The sequence below is a fragment of the Trichogramma pretiosum genome, unplaced genomic scaffold (assembly GCF_000599845.2).
Source record: "Trichogramma pretiosum strain Unisexual culture from Peru unplaced genomic scaffold, Tpre_2.0 scaffold10, whole genome shotgun sequence".
In the NCBI taxonomy this organism is placed as follows: Eukaryota; Metazoa; Arthropoda; class Insecta; order Hymenoptera; family Trichogrammatidae; genus Trichogramma; species Trichogramma pretiosum.
Window position 1 is genome coordinate 2,234,460 of NW_019641652.1, and position 14,334 is coordinate 2,248,793.

Here is a 14,334-nt window from a genome sequence, read left to right on the forward strand (position 1 = left end):
AATTTATGTTACAGATAATAAATTTGTTTAAAAATATAATTTAATGTGATTGAGCAATTTCGGAAAAGAATTCTAAAATATTTTCTATGGTAAATTCCAATGTAACATTACTATCTGGATAGCACCTTTGAATAAGTTTTTCAATGTTGGTGTATTGAGCAATAAATTCACCTTGCATTTCGCGCCAGACAACCTATTAAATACGATAATAATATTCGTTAGTTTCACATACAATTTAATCTGTGCACTAAAGTTAAAAATTACTTGTAATAGATTTTCTTCCTCGCACAAATGCTTCTCCACTTTTTTGTACAAATGCTCGAGTCCTTTTTTAACTTCTCTGGCAGGATATTCTTTCACTACTCTTCTCAGTTCTTGTCTGCTAAAAGCCATTTGATAACTTATTTCCGATTCTTTTACACCAGCTCCAACTTTGGCTTGTACACCGTCGAAAAAGAACTAAGGAGAATGAACAAAATGTTATTATCAACATTGAAACATTAACAATTATAAACTTACATTTAATTTCTCCAAAGGTCTTCCAAAGTAACGTGTCACATAAGCTTTCAAAGCTTCCTGATATTTTTGTTTTGCTTCCTTTCGTTCATGATCCAAAACTGAAATTTTCAACCGCGCCAACGAATCATGTAGGTGGTGGAAATTTTCTACAATTACAAAATGATTATTCGTAGTTCCGATGATTTAAAAAATTCCATCTTTAATATTGCTTACCCATTTTAACAACTTCTGGCGGTGTCTTATGATGTTCCGTACTATGACACACAATTGAATCGAACATGGTATTGATCAATTTTTTATACCACTTTTCTAAATCCACTTTTCTGTCTGAATTTTTGAAGATCATTTCCGCTGTCTGGGCAAAAGTACCGAAATTTTCAACGTAAGGGAGTATTCCGCACTTGTGTTTTCGATTAACTTTTGTATCAAGTATAGATTGCTGTTGAGCTTGCATAAATTTGTCAAAGGCTCGTTTCGCGTGGACGAGAGATGAAGCAAACGTCATGGATAAAAACGATCCTGTATCTTGGGCTGACATAACGTGTTCAGAGAGTCGCACCAAGACGTACAGGCACCAGCTGACAAAAAATTAACAAATTTTATCATTTAATGTGATTGACAACGAATTAAAAATGTTTAGTTAGTCTATAACTTACAAACTATCGATTTTTTCCAAAAATGATATTAAACTATTCAGCTCAGTTTCAAGCGAAGGAAATATAGCAGACATTGTAGCCCTGACTTGCTCATTAACTTGTCTTTCTAATCTCGACAATTGGGTAGAATCTGTTGAACCTGAACTCGTAGTCAGAATATTGCATAAATCATCAACGCCACTATAACCGCTGCTGCAGCTTCCAGTTTCATCTCGAATTGGCTGTTGACTCGTCTGTGAAGAATGTAAATATTAATTCTACAATTTTTTAAAACCAATTTCAATTAGTAAAAAGAAATATTACTTTGGTCGTTGGTGACAAAAACGAGTCCAAGTGTAAAAATTTGACGCAAAAAGCTTGCTCGGCAAGACAAAGAGGCTGCAACTGAGACAAGACATTGTCCAATACTGAATCTAACAATGTGCCTTCTCCTTGGGGTGACCATTGTTCATTTCCCAGTAAACAAAGCGGAGGTGTCAGAGCAGCAAAAGCTTCGATATCTCCTTTAGCATTGGCGCTGTTCCCGGGTTTACTCGATGGATGAGCTTCGGGGAAAAAAAAATCGCTCTATAAGTTAATTACCGCAAATAAAGCTGCTATCAAACGAAATCTATTTACAAGTACTTTGTTGCTGTTGAAAATGGCCGACAATCAAACTATCCTTAGCGTCTTCGAAAAATGTCTTGAAATTACGCTGATAAAGCGTGCTCATAGTTTTTGTATAGACCTTCGTTAATTGAACAAAAGCTTTTGAGTCCAGCACTCGGAGAAGTTTCATGAGTTCGGTGTAGGGCTCTAACTCCTTCTGTATGGACTCGTGTGACGACAAATTGAAATCTTTCTTAGTTCCAGATGCGGAAGAGCTGAAACTTGTCGACATGACGTTCCCAGGGGTCGAGGCGCTTTCCGCGATATCGTTACCCTGACAGTGCAATCAGTATATTTGTGCTGCTATGATTCTATAATCGCATTTTCTTAACTTACCAAATGAATGAAGAGATTGTTCAAGTGTCTAGCTACCAGCAAAGAAAATTTCACCCTGAGTTTGTCCAATTTCTTTCTCTGCTCGGAAACGGCACTGAGTTTGTCCAAGCCCAGCGGCAATTGAAAAGAAACAGCTCTGAGCAATTCGCTTCCAGCTATGGCAAGCTCGTCCTTATGTCCTGGCAGTTCGGCTTCGTTGAGTATTTGTATGTGTTCCGGAGAAATCGTAAGTTGAGTCTGCAACCGAAATTAGTACATTTTTTGATTTATTTCTCAAGTATAATGTGGAGATATGCAAAGTATTTGTTACTCTCTTACAATAACCAGCTCCAATTGTTCCAATAATTGGCGAGCATTCCGATTGGCCAAATGGATAGCTTGATTTTTTTGACCAACTCTCTCCATGGCTTCTCTTATATTTCCTAGGGCCTCGTCGTAAATAATTAACTGAGACTCGACGGTCGTGGCTTCTTCGATTGCTACCTCGATGTCGTTCATCAACTGCGATACTTGCGGCTCAGATGCCAAAACGGATTGTATGTTCTCGCCATCCAGTACTGATAAATCTTTTGACAACGTTTCCATAAAAAGTTCAGCATTGGAAATGGCATAGTAGCAGTTTACCATCAATGATGATAGATCCTTGGTTTCTTTATTGGTCGTTATAGGTTGATATTCCGACGCGGTCATCGGTGATTGTAAAAAATCTGTAATATTTAAGTCGTTTTGATTTGAGTAAAATAGATTTTGATATTTTTCAAAATCAAGAATTCACCTGAATAAACTTACCAGAACTAATTCCATTACTATTGTTGTCAGTAGAAGCAACACTGGACAATTCAGTTGTCATACATTCTTTTGGAATATTTTTAAAATCCGGTCTTTGAGGTAATCCAAATGAAAAGAAATATAAATTACTAATAAAGTTTTGACGCTCTTGAGGATTAGTCGCAGTCCACTTATAAATTTTATCAGCGTGTATTTCAAGATCCATAGAATCTACATTGATTCCATCTACTGTATGAATATCACTAAGAAGCCATGATTGCTTCTTTTTTAGAGCACTTTTTTCACTGCTTCTTTTAACTTGATAGACAACATGAGTCTCTGGAATATCCATTGTCGACACTAGGCACAAGAAACTTGTCTTCTTTTTTTTGTATGCTTTACTAACATGACAAATACTTAATAATTTTTCATCGCTGAGAGAAAATATTTCTCTCTGCAAAGTGTGTCTTGTTGCAGCCATTGTTTATTTTTTTATGAGACTATAGTAAACTAAAGTTTATAGGCACTGAAACAAATTCTCATCAAACACACATCCACAGACAAAAAACTTTTATCAAATTATATACATCCCACTAAATAAAGGTAATAAAATTGTATATAGATTATCAAAAAAGATAGAAGTTATGAAACATTTTCCAAACACTTTGCGAAATGCCACTTTTATGAAGGAAGGGACATTTTTATTCCACTGGTAGCATATTTAAGTATATACTGTAAAAGATTTGGGATAGGACCACCGAGTGTCATCATCACACTAGCCACAGCTGACATCAACAATTGGCCTCTGCTCTGCCGTATACCGTTTATCGCTCGATGTAATTTGACGCGCGAGTGTAAAACGAACTTAAAGTTTGGGCAAATCCACCAGAGGCGCTCGCTATTGCACCAGTTAGACGACGTAGTCTGGTGCATTGTTCCTCGCAAAATTGATTCGGAAAATCAATAAATTTGGTCTCTAACTCATCGAACTTGTTGATAAGGAGCACCTGAACATCGATAAAAATGGCTCTCTCGGCTGTGAGGTACCCAGTGCTGAGAAACCCATCGGTAAAGTATTGCTAATACCATGCCAATAAGTGTTTCCGATGACGATGAGCTACGCGAGATTGTGCGAATAGTCCCATTAGATCTGGCATTAAAGGCCTTATTTAGAAATTTCAAAACTAATCGTTATCCTGAAAATTAGTTAACATATTCTTGCATAATATTACATAATTTTTTTCTCGAGTCTTTATAAAAGAAATTCGTCTATAATGCGAGTAGAGTGAGTTACTTGTCACGCATGTATGTACGCAGCAGTCTGCTACATTCATACAGTATATTTATACGTGTTGTCTGTTATGTAAAACCAGCTCTGTTTTATTGAAATTTTTACATTCCTGGATTTACATTCAACGTAGAGATGATCTCGCGTTTTGCAAATAATCAAGTAATACTCCTTCAATTGTATCATTTAATTAATAAACAGATTTTCTACTTAATGACTTTTACCTAACCTTCGCAATATTTTTTGTTCAGGCGAGGCACTATGCCGTAGCAGCTGCAGCTCAAGCTTCATCGTCCAATGTAAATGTCAAAACTCTCAACAATAAAATTACATTAGCTGCCGTTGAGAGCTGTAGCCCTGCAGCCCAAGTTTCAGTTATTTACAGGTAAACTATTCATTCTTTTTCAATGTCATACAATTTTACTGCTTATTAAGGTTGTATTTGAAACATTTTTATTTATAAAATTACAGAGCAGGTTCTCGAAATGAAACTTATGACACCCAGGGTACTGCACATTTGCTTAGAATATGCACCGGTTTAACTACCAAGCGCTCTTCAGGCTTTGGACTAACAAGAAATATTCAACAACTTGGAGGAGATTTATCTGTCAATGCTGATAGGGAATCGATCTGTTATACTTTGAGAATATCTCGTGATAAATTGTACGAATCTATCTTTAATATTTTTTGATTTTTATTTATTTAATCTAAATAACAAAATTTTTCTAAAGGGAGCCAGCTCTCCAATATTTGGAAGATGCAGCTACTAAACAATTATTCAAACCATGGGAGATTGAGGATGAAACCCCTAGAATAAGATATGAAGTTTCGGCAGTTCCAGCTCCTGCTCGCTTAGTAGAATTGCTTTATAAAGCAGCATACAGAGAGGGATTGGGTTACTCTCTGTACTGTCCAAAACGACATATTGGAAAGATTAGTTCAGAATCTGTGAGTTACATATTATCCAATTTATGCATCCATTCATGAAAGTTTGATCTATGTATGAATGTAAGACAATGGATGATACTTAATTTTGATCATTTAATTACAGTTGAGCCACTTTGTCAACAACCATTACACTGGCTCAAGGTGTGCAGTTGTTTCTACGGGTGTATCTCTCTCAGATATCGAATCGTTTGCATCTGTACTGGAAGTGAATTCTGGAGAGGCAACAGACAAAGCAGCAAAATATCTTGGAGGTGAAGTTCGTAAAGAACGCAATTCTGAATTGGCTAGCGTTGCTTTGGCTGTTGAAGGAGGATCTTTAAAGAACCAAAAGGAAGCTATTGCTTTTGCTGTACTTCAGAAAGTAGCAGGAGAAGGCCCACAAGTTAAATGGGGAGCTTGCAATACTCCTCTTCATAAAGCTTTATGTTCAGCAAGTCATGATCCATTTGCAGCTGTTGCTTTCAATGCAAGCCACAGTGATAGTGGTCTATTTGGATTAATTCTGTCAGCACCTGCTGCGTCTGCAGGAAAAGTAAATTACCTTTTTTTTTACTATAACTTTTTTTTATATAAGGAATAATACATCATTGCTTTAATCTCTATATTCTCAATAATAGCTTACTGAAGCTGCTGCTAAATGGTTAAGAGCTCCTCAATTCACTGATGCTGATGTGGCTCGTGGTAAAGCTGCTTTGAAAGTAGCTGTACTTGAAGCAACCGATAACGAATCTTTGTTACATGAAAATATTGCTCAGCAAGCTGTACATTTTGGAAGCGTAGTAAGCATTGAAACTATTGCTCAAGCCATTGACAGCATCACACCAGCTGATGTTAAAAGTGTAAGTATTATTAACTAATACATTATAAAACTTTTGTTTTGTTGATTTAAATAAATTTCATCATTAAATAGTATGAAAATTTATTTACAATATACTTTAGACATTTTTTTAACAAACATTAATTCATTCTTTTTACATGTGTTAAATAGGCTGCAAACAAGGTTTCCAAAGGAAAATTATCTCTAGCTTCAATTGGCAACATTTCGTCGGTTCCATATGTCGAACAATTGTAAAATGATTTAGGATATGAGCATTTTCTGGCATGAAATTGTTAAATTTAAATTCATTTGTTACTTATTGAATCAGTCTAAGAAATAATCATGAATAATATACTACATAGTATTATAAACAAATAAATGAATAAAAAAATCTAAGTAACAATAAGGATTCTTTTATTAATATAATTTTACTTCTTCTATAGAGTAGAATTTGTTTGTGTCATTTTGAATATATTTAATCAGTTGTCCATCCCTTAACTTTTTGAACAATGGTTGTAGACTAACAACATTTTGAACAACATTAATCTGTAAAAAAAATGTCAATAAATCATGGTGTAAATTTATGCAAGAATGAAAATAAAATTAAACTTACATAAGTGGAATTGATTTCAGACAGTTTTGTTAATAGCTGTAGAACTTTTTCGTCTTGTGATAATAAATAATCCTGGTAATGTGAATCTATTAAAAGTGTGATCCATCTAAACAAGCTAGTTGTAATGTTGTGATCAATATCATTATCAATGTTTTCATTATTTGGATCCACTTTCTCAATCAAGCAAGTAAATAAATCTAAAATTTGATCAAAATTCATCTCTTTCTTTAAATAAGATATCAGGGCTGGATCTGAGTACTTAATTTGAAATATTGCCTTGAAGAGCTGGATATGTTGGATATGCTGTTTACTGATTTTTGATTCTTCTGGAATTTCCATCATTGAGCAATTTTTTCTATTACATATAGATGTATAAAAGTATAAAAGTTGAACTAATTGTGCTTCCGGCAAATGTTTGAAATTGTTCAGACACCACACAATTGATTCAATGTCTTCGGATTTGATCAATTCTGGTATGATTTGTTGTTGTATTAAAGTGTTATTGAAGTCTTTTTGTTGGAATTTCATGATTTTGTCTGTCCCAACTTGTAATGAATCATTGGCTGAATTATTCTTAAACTTTGTTTCTTTAACCCAGTAAACTTCCTCATATGCTTTTTCTTGTGAACTCAATGATGAATTCAGCAAAGAGTCCATTTCTTGAGCTGGTAAAAAATATGGTACAAAAGCTAGATGTTTATTTGATGCCAGCAATATTTTGCTTGATATTGTCCATATTTTAGAATCACTGGAATAACACTTGAGTTTTTGAGATGCTTGAACAAGTTTAAATTGTGTATTAAAAATGAGAAGTACAGCTCCTTCTTCATTTAAATCTGCACCATACATTGCTATTGTACTTTCATTCAGCGCTACCATTGCAACAGGGTGTTTACAATTGACAGCTTTCATATCGCTAATTAATGTTCCAGGAAATGTTTCATTAGAAGAAGACAGAGAAAAACTATAAAACTTTTCATCCGACCCTATAAAAAATATACCGTAAGTTTAATGTAATAATAAGAATAAAAATTGTAAACAGTAATAACACTTACACAGAGTTAATAATTGAGCATCCTCCTTATTTGAAACTATTACATGGCCAACCAATTTTTCAGATGATCTTTGAATATTGAATCTTTTAAGATGTTCAACATCTTCTATAAATGTTTCTTCTTTCAAAGGTACCATGATACACTTATATTTTGTTTTTAATGTAGAAATTGCACATAGGAAAACTTGATCTTTCATTTTAATTAATGTAGAGTTAAGTATTTTCTCATTTGATTCTAAAAGTCCTTCATTTGTCCATTTTTTTCTATTTTCTAATACCCACTGCAGAGACACAGTTGAACCATTTTCAAGAAGCAAAATAGTTGGTCCACTTTTCATTGTTAAAATACTATGAATAGCTGGAAATTTGATTTTCTTGACGTTGTCAAGATCTTTTTCATCTTCGCTCCAAATTTTTATGTTTTTACTGTTAAACACTGCTATATATGATTTAGAAGACTCATCGAAAACAACTTGAGAAGTCAATCTTTCTTTAGATGACCAACTGCTGACTTGTTTTAAATCTTGAAGCTGTTGGATATCACAATTATTAAAAAACGTTTAAAATATAAAAACTATCGGATAAATATTTTTCACACATACCTGATATCTTATCACAATATTTTTCCCTAATGTTACAATGACACAATCAGGTGTCGAATCAGCTTCAACCCCAAGCAGTTGTTTATCGATCAAGGGACACAAAGTGTTATATGAATTTAATCGTGCCATTTTACTAAAGCTGTTGATATTTTCGCAACAAATATTTTGATTAAATTGTCGTGCAAATGAATGAAACGCCCGGATTCAAATGAGTTGCTGTGGGTTCACTATCGAAGTGCAAGCAACATTCACGTGCACTAATATCGAAATAATAAAAAAATTTATTTCACCGATTTACGTCTATAATAGGCAGTAAAGTTGAAACAAAAATAAAATTATGCCGGTCAGGCAATCAAGGTTAGTATTCCAATTGATTCACATGTGCCGAGCAGAAACATGTGTGTAGAGAAAGTATGACGTGAGTTCAAAACTGGAATCAAGCAAGAATGCTGTAAGTTAGTGACATGGGGATGGGCTGGTGTGTCACTGGTAGTTGTATGCGTGACAAGGAATGACGCTCTGATCGATTGGTATAATTCCCTGTTGATAAATTCTTGCATAATGAATACCTATTAAGGAATTGTATAAAAATTTCACGACGGTACAATTTTTATCAATGGTCGACTTAGCACGTGTTCAGTATCCTTTTTTGGACTGACAAGAAAGTCAGGCCGAGAATATTGAATTTAATAAAATTAATTACACCAATTATTACCGCATTTTATGAAAAAGTAAAATGAATCTAAAATTTCGTAAGAAAAGTTAATAAGCCGCAAAAAACATCCCTAAATCAATCAACTATAACTATTTGTGATTTCATACTCATTTTTGGTACTTTTAAAAATCCCGCGCTATGCACTACGGAGCGCTGGAAACTGGAGATGCAAAACATTATTGTTTGCCCCTTAATGGCCTTAATTTTCTGTCATCATACAAACTGACCGATGTGTGTAGTCTGCTGCAATTTCATCATGATTTTACAACTCAAAATAATCATATCTAATTAAATGTCCACGTGATATAGCTGAATTTCACTCTGCTGAAACAACATGTTTGCGGTGTTTTGGGTTCTCTTGCACACGGTGCACATAATCTACAGTGTTATTACTTATTTACAAGAGGGAATTGCACTGTTGATTTCAGCTTACAAACAGCGAACTTTTTTTGGATTTGGAAAAGAATATTTCGATCAATCGACGTTTGAGCGCATAAAAACGTATTGTTGCTTTGATCGAAGCTCCAAGTATCCGAAACATGTAGCGCTCATTGTTAGTGATAGAGTGACATCGTCGATAGACGTAAATAAATTTATTAATTGGTGCATCGCTGCTAAAATACATTACGTTTCTGTTTACGATTGTAAAGGTATTTGATATTCTATTTCATTGTGAATGATAAATTGATCATATCTGCTTGATATCACATTTATTCTAGGTATTTTGCAAAAAAATGTGAAAGAGATTGAGAAAAAATTTATTCAGCTCAAACCTCAAATGGCGGAAAAAATTGAATGGAACTGTCATTTAATAGATTCAACTGATAAGACTATGTTAAAAATTGAAAAAATATCGAGTGATGTATCAGAATCTAATTCTGTAATCCAAAGTAGTGATTATCATAAAATACAGTTTTTATCATATGGCGATGGCAAACAAAAAATTGTTGATTGTATAAAATCTATGGTGAACAAAAAATACCTTACTCAGTGTAGTATGGAAGAACTTCAAGCTCTACTAGATTCTACATTAAGTACTGGATTTCCAGATCTTGATTTAGCTATAGTAGTTGGAAGCAGTATGTGCTCTTATGGCCTTTTGCCTTGGCATACCAAAGTTACAGAGTTTTTGTAAGTTAACTTTATTCATTATGCTTTTTTTTTATAAATTACAATTATTAATTAGATTTTGTTTTAGTACTGTTCCTGCCAATTTTAATGCATCTTTTGAAACCTTCAAAAGTATCCTTATAAAGTTTAGTAAAAGTGAACAGCGTTATGGTAGATGAGTTAACATTTTGTGCTACAAGGCAAAATCATGAATTTCCATATTTTTGTACCATAAATTTCATCAAATGATAAACTTGTGAGTTTTGAAACGACATTCATAACCATTTACAGTAAAAGTCCTGTTAAATGATTGGAATATCAACTTTTTGTTGTATAAAATTTTTACTTAGTGTATTAAAAATGTATTTTATGATGGAAATTAAAAATTATAATCTGTAAATAAACAAAGAAGAAAACTAGGCAATATTTTTCAATTTATATTTTAATAACTTTTAAAACGTGTGAATAATTAATACATCATAAGGTCCAAATCATTAATTACACCATATATTTAAAATAACAATTTGCTTATAATAAATTTCACAATTCATAATCAAATGAACAGTGTAGAAAATATCTTATCAATTTTAATATTATTTATTCTCTATTTATGATTTTTTCAAAGTGAGTGAAAATGCAATTGTATTTATGTATAGTCAAATCAAAAAAATAGGCTAAATTATAGAATTACAACGTACAAATAAATGACTGTCTCATTGAAAGACTAAATATTACACCGAGTAATTTACATTTTATTGAGATGTTTTGAAAACATTTCATAAATATGTATGTAACATTTACAGATAAAAAATTCAAAAATTGAGTTTTTCATCTGAAAGAATATGTAAATATTATTTCATAGCACAATTTGAAACTTTATATAGTAATATAGAGAGATACTCCAGATCGTTTTTGTATAAATCAGTTAAAATATTAATTTTATGACATGTTCAAAAGAATTTCAACATTCTTATTGCCTTAATTAATTTTTTTTTTTTTTTTTCATATTATCTATGTGTTCCTTATTTTTCCAGGCACATAATTCTTGTCTATACAAACTTCTTGCAAAAACATGTGTAAACATCTCTCATTCTGAGCCAATGGATGTCCAGCGATTCTGAAAAAAAAGAGTATTAATTAAAGAAAGTGAGCTAGCATTGAGATGAATTACTTTAATCTTTGATAGAAGAATTTCTAAGAATTTTTTAAAAACATTTTTAACTCACTTGTTAACAAAAACTTCTAAGCCCTTTCTTCTGTCCTCAATAAAGTCTTCTTCAAATATTCCATCATCTCCTCTAAATGGCATTTGTCGTTTCCATGCTTTGCCTGGTAGTGGAGGTACGACAATCTGAAATCAAAATGAATGGATCAATTATTTGAGATACAATTGAGAGTACAGACAACAAAAGCATAATAAATCTGATAAAGTGTTACATACTTTACTATCTCGTTCTAGCTCATTTCTCAACCACTCAAAGTCACTGTATCTCCTTCTTACGCTGGAGTCTTTGACTTTGAAAACTGGTAAATTTGTCTAAAAATGAAAATTACACGAATTAGGCATAATTATTATGTAAATAATATATGTGCGGATATTTTGGGGTAAGTGGAAGTATATGTTTCATAACTAAATTACTCATTGCCAAACAATTTGCGATTACCGCGAGCGCAAGGAGGGGTAACAATTCGTGTACTGCCAATTGACTCTGAAGCCAAATAAAATTATTTATAAACTTTGCTCGTACAACGAATGTGTACGTAAATATACAACATGCATGTGTGAGTTCGTGTCTGTGTTTCAAATCATATAATGAAAAGATGTTCAGCAATTTATATACATAAGGCGAGTACGTGCGCTGCGTACAGAGAATTAACAGATCATCTTCAAAGAGCTGTGTGGAGAGAGAATAGAGAGAATAGAAAGAGAGGGAGAGCGTGTAATGATATGTTTTTCGTCAGTGTATACTGTTCACGCAGACACTTGTTGCCAGTTTGCATAATTCATAAAATCAGCGATCAATTGTGTGCGTTTGTGTGTACAAAAGAGAGCAATCGAGTAAAAGGAGGACATTTAATAAAAATTCTGATTCTCTTAGTTACATGCTCACGCACAACGAGTGGATGTTGCGAGCGGAGGCAACAAACTGCATGCAGCCGCATATCATGCCTCTTTGTTGCGGTCAGCCGCTACGAGTCGACAGCACGATCGACACGCATTGCATGAGCTGTACAATTTAAATGCTCGCTCGATCGAAGGCTATTATAATACAAGCGTAGACGGCGGGAGCAATGATTCACGAGGACTTTTTGGAGCATAGCGACCGAAAAGAGCCGAGGATAATTGGCAGATACGTTGACGTAAACACAATTTTTATGAGAATGAAAAACACCCATCGTTTATCGGGGCTGCGGTGCACGCGTGCCAAAGTATATAATATACAGTACTCGAGAAGTCTGCAGGCACCGAGCGCGCGACACACCTAATCTAAATATGAAAATCTACAAGCTTGGATTAAGGAATTTCAGAAAAATTTCAGCAAAGATCCGAGCGAAATTGCTATTGATGCTAATACATGCATGAATCGCAGGAGTTCCTCGCGAGCCATACTGTATATCGAGGTAGTCGATGTATTATAGCGAAGAAAAGAGACGGAGAGAACGACGAGGTATATTAACTCGAGCGAGAAAGGAAAGTTCGAGAGAGGCGTGCATAGTCGTGGTGCCGTTTGCGTATCAGATAGGAAAGAAAAAAAGTAAACTCCGAGAAGATTGGGGACGAAGTGCACTCACCCTCATGCGGACTTCGTAATCGGTGTATCGTTTTTTGCCGAGTCCGTGGGTAATGGGATTGATAACGTCGATCTCGAGGAAGTTGGCTGGCGCCGCATAAGCGTCGTCGAGGGTCTGCTTCTTGACGTTGAGCCGCCTAGTCGCGTCCACCGTTGTGTCTGCCATTATTTATAATAGTCTTTGGGGGCACACACGTACTTTTGAAAAACAAATCAAGCACAACAACAGGCAGCAGCGCGAGGTCTGCGACTCGGGGCGCTCAGTCGCCGTTGCACATATACGCGTTGAGTTTGCAGAAAGCGTTAAGCTGCACTTGTATGCTGTATAAACTTGCTGCTGCACACACAGACACACGAGCAGCACACACGCGCACACACGTCACACTGTACAGTAACGGGTTGCACACACAAGCACTCGATACGTTATACGTAATACGAATCGCTATATGGACTCGAACGTGTGTGTTTATATGTGAAGAACCGCCGGACGTTACATCCACCTACTGACTGCCGGAATTTTGTTGCCCAGTTGCCATTCGCTCATGACGGCGATTCGGTATCTCTGTCTCTCTCTCTCTCTCGCTCTCGCTCCTGCTATACAATGACTTCTTTACGCATCTGGCGCACGCAGACACTCGCGTATATATCAACACGCACGCCCAGTTGCTACTGCGCGAGATGTGCCTTTGCCACTCCGCCGTTGGCCTGTGTGCACTGTCAATTGCGAGAGTTGCGACGGTCAGATAAACACGCCAAGTGTACAGCGCGATATGTGGTATAATATACTTGTATAGATGCTGCAGCGCTCGACTGACGACGCTCGTGACGCTCGCGCGCGGCCTGTTTTCTCCGTCTCGTTCTAGCGACTGCGGTGCACGCGCGACGTCGAAGCCGCGATCGGCGCCAATGCAACTTATACACCTTACAGCATGTACTTACTTTGTACACACACAGGCATTATGGTCGCTGCGTAAAAAGAGAGAGGATCACGTGCATTTAACGTATTAATAGGCGCAAAGGCGCTCTTACTTAGTAGCGGCTCGCTCAGGGGTTGTTGTGTGAGAATCCTTGACTGCTCGCAAACGGCGAGCCACTCGCGCGACCATTCGAAAATTCCACTTGCGAAACGCAGCAGCTTGCTGACTCATTGTAAAATCCTACGTCTATTTTTCAAGCTGCAGAGCTGCACGCTGAAGGAGATAAACGCGTAAAACCCGATGATACCTTGGGTTTTATAGAAGCTTTGGAATTACCAGCTCCAAAGATAGGAGGTTCACACGGTGAGCTGCAAAAAGCACGCATCTCGCGACCAAAGTATAAATATTCGCTCTCGTCGTGAAGATTCTTTGAGCGACGCAGATAGATGAATTATTCAGAGAATCGCTCAGCGACATAAAGTAATTAATCAGCCGGATGATTAAAATTTCAAATGTCAATTAGGATTTCTAGGTACACATCCACAAACATT

The 14,334-nt window shown here is 35.4% G+C and overlaps 5 protein-coding genes across 7 annotated transcripts; 2 read left to right on the forward strand and 3 right to left on the reverse strand.

The window, feature by feature from the left end:
• Window positions 1–6: 6 nt before the first annotated feature.
• LOC106659093 (exocyst complex component 1) lies at window positions 7–3,735 on the reverse strand. 2 transcript variants are annotated; one of them, XM_014381416.2, is made up of 10 exons: window positions 2,949–3,735; window positions 2,478–2,866; window positions 2,160–2,396; window positions 1,800–2,097; window positions 1,479–1,720; window positions 1,176–1,408; window positions 733–1,097; window positions 520–665; window positions 265–459; window positions 7–193 (listed from the first exon to the last, which is right to left on the reverse strand). In XM_014381416.2, the coding sequence occupies exons 1-10, from the start codon at window positions 3,406–3,408 to the stop codon at window positions 41–43; spliced, it is 2,718 nt and encodes a 905-aa protein (XP_014236902.1). In that variant the 5' UTR covers window positions 3,409–3,735; the 3' UTR covers window positions 7–40. The 2 variants fall into 2 exon arrangements, with proteins under 2 accessions (XP_014236902.1, XP_014236901.1); XM_014381415.2 differs by having other exon boundaries at window positions 1,794–2,097.
• A 99-nt stretch (window positions 3,736–3,834) lies between these two features.
• LOC106659095 (cytochrome b-c1 complex subunit 2, mitochondrial) lies at window positions 3,835–6,383 on the forward strand. Of its 2 annotated transcripts, none has more exons than XM_014381418.2 (7): window positions 3,835–3,995; window positions 4,467–4,600; window positions 4,687–4,878; window positions 4,947–5,163; window positions 5,267–5,695; window positions 5,781–6,002; window positions 6,152–6,383. In XM_014381418.2, exons 1-7 carry the CDS (start codon window positions 3,951–3,953, stop codon window positions 6,233–6,235), a joined length of 1,323 nt encoding a protein of 440 aa, XP_014236904.1. In that variant the 5' UTR covers window positions 3,835–3,950; the 3' UTR covers window positions 6,236–6,383. The 2 variants fall into 2 exon arrangements, with proteins under 2 accessions (XP_014236904.1, XP_014236905.1); XM_014381419.2 differs by lacking the exon at window positions 3,835–3,995 and adding an exon at window positions 4,222–4,377.
• On the reverse strand, window positions 6,373–8,969 carry LOC106659094. The gene is made up of 4 exons (XM_014381417.2): window positions 8,250–8,969; window positions 7,649–8,177; window positions 6,594–7,579; window positions 6,373–6,526 (listed from the first exon to the last, which is right to left on the reverse strand). Exons 1-4 carry the CDS (start codon window positions 8,376–8,378, stop codon window positions 6,398–6,400), a joined length of 1,773 nt encoding a protein of 590 aa, XP_014236903.1. The 5' UTR covers window positions 8,379–8,969; the 3' UTR covers window positions 6,373–6,397.
• Window positions 8,970–9,196: 227 nt separating this feature from the next.
• LOC106658687 (dehydrodolichyl diphosphate synthase complex subunit nus1) lies at window positions 9,197–10,808 on the forward strand. Its single transcript, XM_014380754.2, has 3 exons — window positions 9,197–9,614; window positions 9,684–10,095; window positions 10,163–10,808. The coding sequence occupies exons 1-3, from the start codon at window positions 9,299–9,301 to the stop codon at window positions 10,251–10,253; spliced, it is 819 nt and encodes a 272-aa protein (XP_014236240.1). The 5' UTR covers window positions 9,197–9,298; the 3' UTR covers window positions 10,254–10,808.
• On the reverse strand, window positions 10,509–13,694 carry LOC106658688 (sorting nexin-12). Its single transcript, XM_014380756.2, has 4 exons — window positions 12,868–13,694; window positions 11,516–11,611; window positions 11,301–11,425; window positions 10,509–11,191 (listed from the first exon to the last, which is right to left on the reverse strand). Exons 1-4 carry the CDS (start codon window positions 13,030–13,032, stop codon window positions 11,086–11,088), a joined length of 492 nt encoding a protein of 163 aa, XP_014236242.1. The 5' UTR covers window positions 13,033–13,694; the 3' UTR covers window positions 10,509–11,085.
• Window positions 13,695–14,334: the final 640 nt, after the last annotated feature.

Bases quoted from the DNA above. Each gene is read 5' to 3' on its own strand.
- LOC106659093 (XM_014381415.2), bottom strand. From the start codon at position 3,408: ATGGCTGCAACAAGACACACTTTGCAGAGAGAAATATTTTCTCTCAGC. The intron at 2,867-2,948 runs GTAAGTTTATTC...TAAATATTACAG, and splicing joins TAGTAATGGAATTAGTTCTG to ATTTTTTACAATCACCGATG. The intron at 666-732 runs GTAAGCAATATT...TTGTAATTGTAG, and splicing joins GCCAGAAGTTGTTAAAATGG to AAAATTTCCACCACCTACAT.
- LOC106659095 (XM_014381418.2), top strand. From the start codon at position 3,951: ATGGCTCTCTCGGCTGTGAGGTACCCAGTGCTGAGAAACCCATCG. The intron at 3,996-4,466 runs GTAAAGTATTGC...TTTTTTGTTCAG, and splicing joins CAGTGCTGAGAAACCCATCG to GCGAGGCACTATGCCGTAGC. The intron at 5,164-5,266 runs GTGAGTTACATA...ATTTAATTACAG, and splicing joins GAAAGATTAGTTCAGAATCT to TTGAGCCACTTTGTCAACAA.
- LOC106659094 (XM_014381417.2), bottom strand. From the start codon at position 8,378: ATGGCACGATTAAATTCATATAACACTTTGTGTCCCTTGATCGATAAA. The intron at 7,580-7,648 runs GTAAGTGTTATT...TATTTTTTATAG, and splicing joins TGCTCAATTATTAACTCTGT to GGTCGGATGAAAAGTTTTAT. The intron at 6,527-6,593 runs GTAAGTTTAATT...TTTTTTTTACAG, and splicing joins CTGAAATCAATTCCACTTAT to ATTAATGTTGTTCAAAATGT.
- LOC106658687 (XM_014380754.2), top strand. From the start codon at position 9,299: ATGTTTGCGGTGTTTTGGGTTCTCTTGCACACGGTGCACATAATCTAC. The intron at 9,615-9,683 runs GTATTTGATATT...CATTTATTCTAG, and splicing joins TTCTGTTTACGATTGTAAAG to GTATTTTGCAAAAAAATGTG. The intron at 10,096-10,162 runs GTAAGTTAACTT...ATTTTGTTTTAG, and splicing joins ACCAAAGTTACAGAGTTTTT to TACTGTTCCTGCCAATTTTA.
- LOC106658688 (XM_014380756.2), bottom strand. From the start codon at position 13,032: ATGGCAGACACAACGGTGGACGCGACTAGGCGGCTCAACGTCAAGAAG. The intron at 11,612-12,867 runs GTGAGTGCACTT...TTTCATTTTTAG, and splicing joins ATTACGAAGTCCGCATGAGG to ACAAATTTACCAGTTTTCAA. The intron at 11,192-11,300 runs GTGAGTTAAAAA...CTTTTTTTTCAG, and splicing joins TTAGAAGTTTTTGTTAACAA to AATCGCTGGACATCCATTGG.